The following is a 15,156-nucleotide window of genomic DNA, read 5'->3' on the forward strand; positions in this document are numbered from 1 at the left end:
CAGTCTCCATAATTTTGGAATATTTTGATTTGCACTTTTTAATTACACTCAGCCTGTACACTTGCTACTTGGGCACCAGCTGCCCTTTAACTGCCCAACATGTGTGGCCATTTTTGCATGGCAATGAGAACGTAGGCCTATTGCTTATTTTACTGTCCAATGACATGGGCCAAGTTATTGTGTGGAAGACAGCCGATGTTGTACATCATTTCTGGTGTGAAATGGCAAGCGGGACCCCCACAAAAATAGCCACAGCACACAGATGTTCTGTATTAACAGTATATTTATATTGCAGTATTGGAGAACAGTGCGTGTGCCAACCACCCTGTAGCATGCGTGTACCCACAACCCACCCACCACCAATACAGCCCAGGTCAGGAACAGTCCTGTCCCACAACATAACCTCCAGAGCATTCCCAAATAAACACAAATACAGTAAAGGCCCAAGACATAGTCTGGATTTTCGGTGGTGAGCTGATCGACCACCGGAGCTGAAATAACGTCGAGCGGTGGTAAAAACAGAGAAGGGCTGGAGCTGTGGCGGTGGTTTGCTCTTCACCGCGGCTCGTGACGTCATGTTGTAGTTCGGCGGTCACCGAACCACCTAAAATCCAAACTATGTATAAGAGTCCCACTCTAGCCACCCGTCCCGTGGACACTGATACTTTCCCCGGTTTTAATGGGTTAAACACTAATGGAAATCATGCTGTTAAATCTTGTGACAAACAAGATTTTTTCCAAATGCAAAATTTATTGTACAAAAAAACACAAGACGTACAAAAGATGGGGGAAATAAACACTCATTGTTCTCCTTGGCCCTGGAGGGTCAGATGAATCTCATCTTGGCTGGCCTCGATGCTCTTGTGCAGCCGATCCAGAGCGGCAGACAGCCGGTTATACAGGTCCTGCAACACAAGACGCTTCCGTCAGTTGAACAGTCACAATTATCACATAATGGCCTAATCAAATTATTTGAGATAGTCGCAATTTTCTTTTGCATCGCTTCCATGTGGAAGTGTCCATATATTCATGTAAAAAAAATGAATGTGAAGTGAGGGGCGCTAATATATTAAAGTCTAACTCATGTTGCTATCATTAGGTGATGTACTGTAAAACAAACTGACATAACATTAAATTAGCTTTATTGTTAAGGCATTTAATGTTTGTGTTAGGGACAAGACGTAATTTCCCCTTCTTTGTCAATGGTGTTTTTAAAGCAAACATTGAACTAAAAAACATTACACCTGTATATAGGGGGGAAAAAACACCCTTGTTAAGTGAGGGGCACTCTTACAGTACCAGTGAACATCATCTCATTCCGGCCAATCAGAATTTGCGTCCTCAAGTTAGTCTTCAATGTTTGCGTTTCACAAACATTGAAGACGAAGGTTACGTTTGCTTACAACTTTGTGACGCGTTGTAAGCAAAAGCAAAGCATTGAAATCGTGGTGAAACCATAATTTATGCCTTAAAAAAAAATAAAGGCCTAATTTTGACCTCATCATTTTTCGACCACGGTCGAGATCATGGATTTCACAATGCCACGCCAGACTTTCCGGTCCCGGTGCCATCCCCAGTTCCTGCTTACTGATGCACGTGTCCCTAGTGATGACATCAGGGACCGACAGTTTTCTGCTTTGAGGCAGGATTTCAGAGAAGGGAAGATATAACCTCATTGTCAGCTCTGTAGCAGGGCCGGATCTAGCCTGCACCACTAGGGTGGGCAGATATAATATTAGGGGGGGCGACTTGTCTGCGGGCGACACGGGGCGCGCCGCGAAAAAAATTTGGGGTGTCAAATCCCCCCAAAATGCATAGAAAACTATGCTATCATCATATCAGTTCATCTCCATCTATCTACACTACCCTCTGCATTAACCCGGGCTTGGGACCGGCACAAATAGAACACTGGCTTGTGCCCTGTTGAGGCTGCTTTATTGTTTTTGTTTTTTTTTGTTTTTTTATCTATCTAATCTATCTAATATATTCTAACTAATCTATCTATCTATCTATCTTACTTTTTATGTATTTTTTGTCTTTTGTTTTATATCTTTTTTATAGTTTTTATTTATTTAGTTCTGTAGACATGGTTATATCAACCGGCACAAATAGGACAAAGTGGAGAAAGAGCTCTCGCATGATGCTGATGAGATTCCAATTACAAGAGCACTGCCAGCAGCAGCTTCGCTGCTAGCAGTGCTAGGTTTAGCTTTAGCAACCAAAAATTTGCGCATAGTCGCTAGTCGGTCGGGTTGATTCACTTCAAATTACAAGAGAGAGAGAGCGATAGAGAGAACGAGATCAAGTAGAAAGTTGGAGAATGAGTATTAGTAACCAAATTATTTCGGTGACAGACGGCGAAAGAACTGTAGCTGAGCAGCTAGCTAACAGGCAGTGTGAATGTGTGCTGTGCTCTGTGCTGTGAGCCTGTGTGGACCGGCGTGTATAATACAAGCAACTGCTGAAGCGACTGGCCACTCCCTCCTTGCACCTCCTAACCAATCAGTAACTACTTTGAATGAGGGACGTTACGTTTGACAAATCAGGGCTGGTTATTCAAGCAGAGAGCGCTCTGACCATTTATTTCTTTGAAATTTGGGATTTTTGCATGCCATCACGTTTGGTGGGGCAGTCGCGGCATTTAGGGGGGCATTGCCCCCCCCAGCCCATGCCTATATCCGGCCTTGCTCTGTAGCAGTGGCCGGCAAACTGTTCTTCTGGATCGGACTAGTGAAGAAACACGGGGAAGGCTGCCGTATATTAGATTAGTCGATGGGTGGCTCTTCCAAGAGAGACTTTGCGCTCTCATTTGAAGGCGTGTGCAAGTGCCATACAACCGTTTCTCTAATTTATTTTAAAGTGTCCATGTCTCGGAGCCATAGAGTAGAATGGGCTCAACGGTCGTCCTAAATAAGTTCACATAAAATACAAGGATATCCAAGAAAGAAACATACATTTTAGCCCATTTACAATTTGTCCATGATCCATGTTTTATAGGTTTAAAAGATGTAAAGGATGGACTGTCTTGTATCAGTGGGCAGATTTAAACCATGTATTTAGTTTAAACGACAACTTATTTTTTTTTCAACCAAGGTTCATGTTTTAGGTCGTTAGAGAAAGTAAAAGAGGAGTGTTATTTTTTTTTTCTCCATTTGCTGCTCTTTCATTTTAGCGATTATAGCTATTTTTGACAGGGGTGGGGGCATTTTTACAAAATTTGATAGCGATTTATTTTTATTATTATTTACATTCAGTGATCTTTTGTAGCCAGATGTAATTTCCTGGGGTCTAGTAGGACTATAGTAAATAAAATAAATAGCTATAACATTTTGTAAAAATGCCCCCGCCCCCCCTGTCAAAAATAGCTAAAACGAAAGAAAGCAGCAAATGAAAACGAAAAATAACCATCTTATACTTTATCTAATAACTTAAAACATGAACCGTGGTTGAAAAAAAACAATTAAAGTTGTCCTTTAATACACGTCACATGCCCATTTAAAGAGGTTCCCATTATCAGTGGGTAAATAAATAAACTGTTATTAAGTGGTTGCGTTAATGGTACCAATTATTTTAATGAAATACCTTCATGGCTCTTAAAACTGTCTAAGGGCTTACCAAAAGTTGTGAAAGTCACCGTAGCTGTGTCCTACGCATGTCATCCTTTGATACGCACCTGTGCCTTACGCGTGTGGTTGTCGCAAGTGTCCACAATGATCTGGATCTTGGCCTTTAGCGGCTGCATCTCCTTGTTGATTTTCCGGATGTAGTCATCCATTTCCTTTTGCTTTTCAGGGTACAGGTCAGACTTCCTGTTGCGGACAAGACATTTCACCAAGAACACGTTTTATTGTGCGCCGACCTTTCGGGATGATCACATCTTTATAAAGACTACAAACATTTAATTACTTTTTAATAAAAAAACACGAAGAAAAACAATCCAAGTGGGTCTGAGAGGCCAGCTGGTCTCATCAAATCGTGGTCCTTGTGGCTCGAAGGCACAATAATGGAGCTTGATTGAAAAGTGTTGAAAGTTCCTGACGCTCTAGTCTCGCGTTGCCAGACTTGCTTCTGGCAATTTTCCATCATACAGTCTGGAGCAACGAAGAGCTATCATAAGTAAAATATAAAGGAAATGGAGCCTCCTCCCCACTTCAGTTTCGTCTTTACATTAGCGCAAACTTATCCTAATATAAATAGAAATCATCTAGGCATATATAGCTTACTGCTTATCAGAAAAGGAATTACAAAAATAAGCTAAATATATCGAGTACTCGGATTTCAGAGGTGTAGTTCCAGACTCTATAGCATTGGGGAGATTGTGGAATAGTTGTCTGGCTTCACAAGACTACCGACACTCTGAGAGAGGACACCGTTGTATACGTACTTCATGACAGACTGGATGTGGCACTCCGCCGTCTCCCTCATGTTCTTCCTGCGGAGCCGCTGTTTGGACAGCTTGTCCAGCTTCATGGCGTCCGACCTCTTCTCCCTGTCCACCTCCGTGGCCAGGCTCTTCAGCTCCTTCTGCCGCCTCTCCAACTCCGACACGCCTTTATCCACCTAAAAACCGCGCACACAAACTACGCTTTTATCCACCTAGACACAGACTAGGGCATTCACTTCTAGTCATTTTTACTAGTTGACTAGTTTAACTACCCATTATGTATTATTTTCTTTGGAAATAAATATTTGTACATTTAAAAACTGTGTACATCGGTGACTAACTATAATCTACCTTATCTTGAGGCCTACAAAATTGGGAAAAAGAACAGAAATACATCAATAAAAAGACTCGTATACACGTCCAAGGCCTCCTGCGGTTTGATTAGAATACACACAATACACATCCTTAGCAAACATTGTTTTAAAATAGCCGAGCTTGTAGATCTGCCATTATCAAAAGATAAATACATTTTAAATGTATTATTTTGGCATCAACACATTCTTTTTTGTACTTTAACTGAAGTAAAATTTGACTGCCAGACTTTTTACATACCAACAGAGCATTTCTATATAGTGGAATTGATACTTTTACTCAGGTAAAAACACGAGTAGTTCTCCCATCGGCGCTCACCTCCAGCACATCCTGCTTGCCGTTCTCCAGGCCAGTGTGCAGGTCTTGCAGGAGGCTGCAGATGAGCTGCACCTCAGAGTCGCCGTGGTTCAGAACCTGGGCCTTGCTCTGAAGCTCCACCACAAACTCATCTGACTTTACCTGGTATAGTTGGAGAAAATTAGACAAATATATATATACATGCTTACCACTAGCTTTCTTCACAAATGGGTTCATGTTATGTCTACTATAACATACATTTGTTCCAACCACCCCATTCGACTGTTATCCCTGTATTGGATAGGCGAAATCATCTGTTATCAGCACCTTTCAATAGGGCCAATATGGCCATACTCACCGTTTCAGTATGTCATTATCACCTATTGTGACGGGTGATTATGCCAATGACGGAGGCGCGCCGTGTCTGGTGGCCGTGAGGCACCGCCGAGCGAGGCGGCGTGCCGAGCGTTGCGACGGCCACCAGACCCGACCGTGTTGCGTCCCGATAGGCAGAGAATAGTATATTAGTAGACCCTATAGTTTCCATGCGCCGACAATAGTGTTCGAAATGACACGTTCAGCCAAGGGGCGAGTATGCCAGTATGGCCATATTGGACTCATTGAAAGGTGCTGATAACTGATGATTTCACCTATCCAATACAGAGATAACGGTCAACCCAACTCCCTTGGGAAGCTTTGTGACAGATGCTGAAGGTTGGGGTACCATTAACCACCAATATAAGGCAAAAGTCCAACATTTTCATTATGCTTCAAGTAGCATGTGACATGTCAAACTAGGGGGGTTTAATGATGTTTTGCGCGAAAATACTCCTTGGGCTAAATTCGGCCATAGCCACTTGCCCTAATGTGTCCAAATGTGCTGACCTCATCACATTTGTGATGACCACTATGGGCATTTTTAGGCAAAGGAGTGTAGTTTGTACAAAGCTAATGCTTGCAATGGATTCAGAATCATGAAAACCCCCTACTTTGACACATCACATGCTACTTAAAGTATAATGAAATTTGGAACATTTTGCCTTATATTAGTTGATAAGGGTACCCCATCTTTCTAGACTGATTGTCAGACTCTGAGAGCATTCAGAACCAGTGCGCTCAGTCGAGTGGGCGGGGTCTATGGGCTGGAAACCAGGCTACCATCTTTCAGCAGATGTCACAAAGTTTCCCCAAGGGATTTGGGTTGGAACACATTTATATGAGACTGTAGACACCTTTATGAACACATCCAACGAGATCATCTTTACAACCCACACACACACACACGTCTCCATGAATTGAAACAAGGTGTTTTTCTGTTATCCTTTTAGCAGAATCCCAGGTTCGCACACATTTTACCAGGACTTGTATGACTGTGGGAACTCTGATAATCGTACCACCTGATCCCGTCCCGCCCTACTGACCGTGGCAGCCTTGATGCTCTTCACGGTCTGCTTCATCTTATCCATCTCCATCTCCAGCTCCTCTGGAGACTCCAGGATCTGAGACTGGATGGCCGCGTTGTCTTCATACCTGGTGCTGACAGCAACCTTCAGCTTGGTCTGAGGGCACAGTCACATTCAAACAAGAACCTTCAGCTTGGGTCTGAGGGCACAGTCCCATTCAAACAAGAACCTTCAGCTTGGGTCTGGGGGCACAGTCACATTCAAACAAGAACCTTCAGCTTGGGTCTGGGGATACAGTCACATTCAAACAAGAACCTTCAGCCTGTTCAAAACACTTCTGCGCCCACTGCCGGGCAAACGCTTCATGAGCATCAAGAGCAGCACCACCAGACTCTTGAACAGTTTCTACTTGTCCACAATTAGACTGCTGAACAAGAAATAGGACTGGTGACGCCGCAGAGTTTGAACTGGATTGGTCTCCTTTTAGTAGAGACTACTTTATATATAATAGGCTACATCACTTTATTTAATTTTTTTTTATATATGCATACATTGTACCATGTAGTTTAGGCACTTTCTTTCTTCTTTTTAACTGCAATGATGAGCTGCTGCACAAACAAGAATTTCACCCATGTTACTTGTAATGTGACAATAAAGTTTGATTCCGATTCTTGGGTCTGGGGGCACAGTCACATTCAAACGAAAGAACAAATGGGTTTGGCATTAAAGCTAGTCAAAGGGACAGTGCCCTCAATTATATGTTTATGTTCATTTATTTGACATGGACATAATTACATTGCTCATTGCACAGTTGTACAAATTGTGGATGCATAGTTTACAGTGAGTTAGCACAGGTGCTAGTTTTCACCACCAGTTTTCACCATCATACCCGACTAACTACCCCTCATGCCTGACCAACTTCTCCAAAGTGAGTAAACCCACACTACTAGGGGGAGCGACAATGATCTGGTACCACCAAACTAAAATATGGGGAAATACTCTGTTCACCTCACCATCCATTAAAGCTGCTATAAGCAATAATATGTCAACATTTTAATGACCTCTTTTTTTTTGTATTCAAGAAGAAGAAGCTTTGTCATTGAGTGAAAAAAAAAACCTGGTCGCAATGACTAACCAATCAGGAAGCAGACAGGCAAATTGACCAATGACAAAGCTTCTAGGAAATTATTTGAATGCAGATTGTGTCACTACATTTATTTGGGAGCGTTCTACCCATTGCTGGCTGTCTGAATACAGCTTCACAACAGAGGACATGCAAATTGATCAATAAAAAGGTGGCGTGCGCTCACTTCACAGGAGTGTAATTCTTTAAAATTGTACAGTGCAAATATAAAACCGTATTGCAACAATGTCAATTCTACATATTACTCCGATTCCCGCTGGTGACACTGTGGGAATGTTCTCTCCTCCGCATTATCAGCGCCTATACCCGAGGTGGGGTTGGTGAAAGGCTTCGGTGAGTTTTCATCTCTCCCCGTGTCCCTTATTCACAAAATACATGCAGTAATCCTAGTCTCTAAACTACCTCCTCCTGGCCAGCCAGGGTGCCTGATGGAGGGGAAAGGAACCGGTCGGAAATAACGCGTTCCTTCCACACGCTACGTCGGGCCGGGGAAACTCTCCCTCCCCCCACCGCCAGGTGAAAAGAAGCAGCTTGGAATCCTCATGCATAGAAGGAAGCCTGAGGTCAGTCCGCTGTGTAACCATCACAGCATGCACATGTAAATGGTATGCGACCATGGCATGTGCATAATACAAGTTTTATGTGATATTTATAAAGAATGTCACTTAAAAATCAATCAATTTGGCTGATGGCCAGTTGTTTGCATCCCTATTCCCTAACCGACACGTATCAGGGCCTGAGTCAAACATCTATTGACACGTATCAGGGCCTGAGTCAAACATCTATTGACACGTATCAGGGCCTGAGTCAAACATCCATTGACACGTATCAGGGCCTGAGTCAAACATCTATTGACAGACACGTATCAGGGCCTGAGTCAAACATCCATTGACACGTATCAGGGCCTGAGTCAAACATCTATTGACACGTATCAGGGCCTGAGTCAAACATCTATTGACAGACACGTATCAGGGCCTGAGTCAAACATCCATTGACACGTATCAGGGCCTGAGTCAAACATCTATTGACACGTACCAGGGCCTGAGTCAAACATCTATTGACACATATCAGGGCCTGAATCAAACATCTATTGACACGTATCAGGGCCTGAGTCAAACATCCATTGACACGTATCAGGGCCTGAGTCAAACATCCATTGACACGTATCAGGGCCTGAGTCAAACATCTATTGACACATACCAGGGCCTGAGTCAAACATCCATTGACACGTATCAGGGCCTGAGTCAAACATCTATTGACAGACACGTATCAGGGCCTGAGTCAAACATCCGACATATGTACGTACCAGGGCTTGATTCCGTTCTGCACGCTTGCTCTTGCCCTCCGCGATTAATTCTTTCAATGCATGCTGGAAGGAAAAACATAAGTCATGTCAGTACCGCGACATCACATTGTTTATCTGTGGCACAGTCAAACTAAATGTACTGCCGCAACACAAAATAGCAAGTGCTTGTCCCCAGTTCAAATGTGTATATTTATTTTTTTCCGAGGAGGGAGGGGTGGGTCACAGAAATGTGGGAACCAAGCTTGTTCTATTGCCACTTACTAGGGGTGAAAAAAAACATAACTGCATATATTAATCGATTCACAAATGTCAAAATAGATTTGTATCTTGGTACAGAATTCATAATTATTTAAAGCGCAAATAACATGCCTTTTAAAACTGCTTTTAATATTTAATAATCATATTGTCTATGTCCCTCAAAGTTATTTCTAATGGTTTGAGCCTCAATCACCACTCTGATATAACCAGGCCTTGTCAATTCTTCCTGGACTTTGAAAGCAGTTTTAGCTGCAGTACCACACTGTCCTGAGGTGGAGAGGGTGCTGATATGCAGATTATTTAATATTTGAGTCATTATAATACTCATGCTAGATAAAACCAGGCTTGTTTCCATTACATGCCAGCTTGGAAAATCAACAATGGTGGACATTGTAAACAATTGCAAATTTGCAACTGAAGACTGAAGAAAAGGAGGAATTATACAAAGTAGGGTGACATTGATGACATCACGATGAGGCCAAAATCAGTCGAGCTGTTTCTGAGAGCAATTTCCATTAAAACACCCATATGACATGAAGGCCTGATTGTTCAAAATTTTTTTGGGGGGATAGAAAACACACATGGGAGCCCCAAAAACACAAAATTTAATTTTATGTTATAGGTCCTTTAACCCATTCTGACCTGAGATCAGATTCATACGAGGTTTCCACTGGACACACTACTGGTCTGATGAACCCATTCTGACCTGAGATCAGATTAAAAAAATGTCAGTCGTTCTTCAAATTTTCAAAAATAGCAGACCTACAAGCTCGTAGCGCGCCACTCGGTGGCGCGCTATGAGCTTGTAGATCTGCTATTTTTCAATAGCTAAAGCATAACATGATGCCGACACCAAAATGGGTTCCCGTTCAGAATGGGTTAAAGAAAGCTGCTTAATGTATGTTTGCGGTGCAATACAAGTAAATTAATCCGTTTGTCATTATAGATCATTAGAAAGCACTTTGATCATTAGTCACACAGGGAGGGGGGACATCAATCACGTATTGGAATCGAGATGCATCGAGCGATCGATTTACAATTGAATCGCGGCCCTGTGAATAAATCGTCGGGGTACCTAGACAGTTAATTACGAGCCTATACTACTTACCACTTCATTGAAAGCTTGTGCATTGGTGGAACGCTGTTCAGCGAGTGACGATTTTAGCTCTTTGGCCTCAGCCTGGAGCTCTGGAGGAATAGTCCTAAACATTACACACACACCACAACTCATTGGTCTGGGAAAACACACATTTTTACCCAGTTACAACCCACTTCCTCCAAATATGGCTCATTTGCCAAAATGCTTTACCAGGTTGTGTGACAGACTATGCCCTGGCCTATACGATCCAAGTTATCCGAGAGTGAAAATACATTGGAGCAAAATAACTTGGGTCACTTGAATTTGACAGCCAGTAGTTAATCGGGTCAACTTTTCCCTTTCTCACAGTCAGTCTCGAGGCCACAAAGTAAACAAAACTGCCCAAATGAAAGTACAGCAAATTAAAATGACTTAAGTCAGTGTCCTGAGCTTCTCCAATGACTTACTTTAGTATCACCAGCTTCTTCTGGGCATCTTCAATGCCTCTGGTCAGGCCTCGGAGACGGTCCTTATCTGCCCTCTGGGAAAACAAAGTATAGCACAACCCCATTTCAACTAAAATCACATTTGCTTCTTGACGCGAATCAACCAGTAGTTTCACTACGTTAGAAATAAGTTTAGGCATGGTTTTACTGAGGTTAAGCTTAGGTTTAACCGTTTAAGCATAATTTACTTGGGTTACTTTAGGAATACCGGGCCGTGCAGTTCCGCCAGCTGTACGCCCGGGGCGACTCAGTTGGTATTCATTAAATTCACTCTCCCGATCTGGTCCAGAAATAGACCTACTGTACCCAAGTTACCTCACTTGATTCTGCTGCCACTGGTCATCGGAATAGTGGCTGCCCATCTGTACAGTCTAAATACCATGATGACAGACATACAAATCATCTGTACAGTCTTAAGACCATCACGACAGACATACAAATCATCTGTACAGTCTAAATACCATGATGACGGACCTACAAATCATCTTAACATGACAGACGTACCAATTTGCCGTCGTGCTCGAGAACAAAGTCCACTCTCTGCTTCCTGAATTGAAGATGGTTCATGATGCCACTCAGGATGAGAGCCGTTTTCTTTGTTTCTGAGAGAATTAAAAATAAATAAATGCTGAATCAATTGAAATGATTTGAATGGTGCATAAATATAAATGGCAAATCTGGGTAGAGCTGCCCGTGTCCCCTGGGGTAGGTACACTCACTAAAGACACAGTAATCCTGGTCTATATACTGCCTATACCCCTGACCAGCTGGGCCACCTGATGGAGGTCAGCATACTAAAGGAAGCATCATGAGCTCAGTTTGGGGAGAGTAGATCCAAGGATTACGGTTTAGGCAATTGGCACCGGGTGAAAATGGGTTATTGAAATTGTAGGATTTACAATATTAAAAAATATATATATATATCGTTACTTACTTGGAGACATTAAGTCACTGAGGTTGAAGTCATACACAAGGCAGGTAGGTAGAAAGAGACGCCTGAAAGAGTGCATTAGTATTTAAATTAGCATACAAACATAAGCTGCATAGGAGGAACACAATGAAATCCAGTTCAACTGTTAAAGACGGAGTGCCGTGACTTTAGTATTTTCTCATGTTCATGAGGCGACGGTACTTAATTAGACCCCTTGGTGTGGTTCTGTGCAATGTAGGGTTTCTTCCTGGAGGCTGAAACCTCAACATTCAAATGTGCCAATGAAAAAGAACAGCGATAGTGACATCACAATATCATTACAGTTACGAATTACTACGTTCATTTTGTTTGTGGTCACCTGGAAAAGTGCCTATATATGGCCGTTTAGCCCAAGGAGTGTTTTTCGTGCTAACAAATTCTTGCAATGGATGGAAAAAAAAACCCTGGTTTGACCCCTCACATACTCCTTAAAGCAGAACTTTTTTAAATTGTTGCCTGCATAAGGCTATTGAAGGACCACTTCACCACTTTTCAACCCATCTTCATATGGCCAGACCAGTGACATCGATTTGGGAATCCAAGCTAATAGAAACCTGCAGGCTTTCTAGTCCTGAAAAGTTGCAATGCGAAAATGGAAGCCATCGTGCCCACAGCCCTCCTATGAGACACAGACCCGAGTAGAAGAATTGTGCCATTTTATCATGATTATTAGCGAGGACCCATTATATGAAGATAGGTTAAAAAGTCCTTTAAATGGTACCCCAACTTTCAGAAGCTGTCACAGGAAAACTGAATTGCAGTCTTTTTGAGATGTGTTACTACTAGACACCTTTACAAAATGTCTTGGTTAGGGAATTTATTCACAGATTGGACATTTTTCTCACATGCGATGGTAGAGCCTCAGGAGAGCAGTCGCCGTCTCATGAAACGCCGGAATTTCGATGTCTTCTGTGAGATTGATCGGGAGCTTTTGAAAAAAAAAAAAAAAAGAGATCACAACTGAAAATTTAAAATAAGTATGAACCCATAGCTATGCCTGCATTTGGCATAACAATTGAGGTATGACATTTTGTATCGCACAGCCCCAGAAAGTAAAAAAATAAACTAAATTACTTTTCGGGCATGTAGATCATGACCTGTGCCTCTGAGTAGGTCACAGGCAGCTATTACATAATATAAGCGGAATATTATTTTAGATGACCGCAATTATGTTTTGGATAATGTTGAAAAACTCTTATACAATTTACCAGATCTGGAGAAAACAATTTTTTATACCATTTAAGACTTAAATGGTATAAAAGTCAAACCGATATATAGTATAATATCGTTTTGCATCTTTGTGACAGAAAGGCCTAAACTCCCCCCCCCACACGTGAACACAAAGGAACAGTTTTGACCTGGGTTTTGAGAGAATACTACATTTGGAAATGTCCCCCTTACACACAAGATCGTTATTGGCCGATCGAGAGGAAAACAATCGTGATCAGTCCCAAAAAACCTGAATCGGAACACCTCTACTGGTGGTAGGCCTTATAATAATCCCAATTAAAAAAAATGAAATAAAAAACACTTACCATGTGGAGACACTCTGGATTGATGTGGAACACATGCTGCAAAGTCCTCATGTACAACATCTGCACCGTCTCTGGCTGGAAGGGACATTTTTAAAAGTCTGAGAATGACTGCCATATTGATTGGAACAGAGCCGAAATTAACATAATTGGCAACACCTGGGAATTAAGTATGTTATTAGGACAATTGTCTTGGCAGCATCTGTAGTATCTGATCAAATCTACAGGCTCACATTGAGCTTGTAGATCTGCCATTTTCGCAGTATAATCTGTCGAACAGAATCGAACATAACTGAATGCCCAAACTTCTACCAGTGTGGGGTTCAGTTAACAGTTGAATTGACAGGTCAATACAAAATCTGCAAAGAGGATAAAACCAGAAAAAGCAGGGGGTGACATATAGGCTCTGGAGTCTGAACTGTGACAGTGCACATTTTACATTTACTGAAAACAGAACATTTTCTTAAAAGCATACTGGCCTGAGAATATATTTTGCTTGGATGTCACTGTGATCCCTGTCTGAGATCCTCTGAGAGGATATATATCCAAGATATTTTAATTCCCTAGACAGTCTAGGGAATTAAAATCGAATTAATCTAATTAAGTCTAGGCTAGACTGCCACTCTAGATGTGTCTCTAGGCTAACAACATCAAACAAACATCTGAGCAACAGAACGCTGGGAAGGTGGATTTGTGTCCCCTCTAGATCTGATTATGATGAATTGAACATGGTAAACAAGTGTAATACTTTAGGTGTCGTCCACAGTTAACAGTTGTGTTTGAAATGTACTGTAGTTCTCCAATCAACAGATTACAATTTGTATTCACGGTTTGTAGAAGGTCAATACAAAAACTGCAATTAGAAAAGGCAAAAAGATTTGTTTACATCATGGTCCTTCATTTTAAATTCATCTGAACTTTTAAATATCTAGGCTGCCTATAAAGATGTACACCACTAAAAATAAAATAAAGGGGGGGGGGGAATAATCAGATCATATACACCGTTAGAAAAAAGGCAAACGTGTACAGGAAAGTAGCCTACAGTTCTCCCCAGGGACCCCTGGGGGGTCTCTGGGGAGTTCCAGGGGGTACCCAGCTAAATGATAGTTAGTAACCAAATGGACCCTTATGGTCTGTAACTCTGAGTTTAGGCCTACACTCAGAGTTAAATTAACAGATAAAAAATGGGTTGAGAATCACTGCTAGAGCATGACATTCTTCTATTATGGGGTCCCTGGCATATATCTATTCAAATAGGTGGTCCGCGGGCTAATGAGTGAATGAATCATTTTGGGGGTCCTTGACATGAACAAGTTTGGGAAGTGGGAAGTTACTGGGAACCACTGGTTTAAATAAAAACCCACCTTCACTACGGGATGCAGGTCGCTCTTGGAGAACTGCTTCCCTTCTTGTTCCAGGAGAACCTCCGTGCGGAAAAAGTGCGCCAGCTGCTCAGTCTTGTACATGGGGAAGGTCGACTGCTCGGCGGCGGCCATGCTTCAATGGTTTGACTTGTTTGTTTGAAGAGAAAGCAACTAAGGGACAGCCAAACAAACCGCTAAACGGAGGACAGTGAAAGCAAACAAATGTGGCGCTGTCACTTTTATAGTCTTCCTGGTGAGAATTCCGAGCATCTGATTGGTGCATTCGTTCATTGCACTGCATGTTGCCAGGTTAGAAATAAGCAACCAGAGCCATGTACAGTAAGCAACATGCAGGTCTATGGGTACTTTATTATTAATTACCAATACATACATTTGGGGAAATAGCCGATCTACAAAGCTCACATTAACGTGTCGCATCGCATTGACTCTGGGCCTGGCACATTTTCAGATGGAGGTCGGTGGACAAATCCATTTATTTGGGGGTTCCCATCGGTCCATGACATGAAAAAATGTTTGAGAAC

General features: G+C 42.2%; 1 protein-coding gene across 1 annotated transcript; it reads right to left on the reverse strand.

Annotated features, from left to right (window-relative positions):
- Positions 1-800: 800 nt before the first annotated feature.
- LOC308323497 (kinetochore protein Nuf2-like) lies at positions 801-14,746 on the reverse strand (the record flags this gene model as incomplete). Its single annotated transcript, XM_080775225.1, has 12 exons — positions 801-905; positions 3,674-3,809; positions 4,385-4,560; positions 5,075-5,215; positions 6,475-6,612; positions 10,273-10,366; positions 10,710-10,783; positions 11,253-11,350; positions 11,683-11,744; positions 12,564-12,646; positions 13,254-13,328; positions 14,615-14,746. 12 exons carry the CDS (start codon positions 14,744-14,746, stop codon positions 801-803), a joined length of 1,314 nt encoding a protein of 437 aa, XP_080631351.1.
- Positions 14,747-15,156: the final 410 nt, after the last annotated feature.

The sequence above is a fragment of the Protomyctophum bolini genome (assembly GCF_963924005.1).
Source record: "Protomyctophum bolini genome assembly, chromosome: 11".
Classification (NCBI taxonomy): domain Eukaryota; kingdom Metazoa; phylum Chordata; class Actinopteri; order Myctophiformes; family Myctophidae; genus Protomyctophum; species Protomyctophum bolini.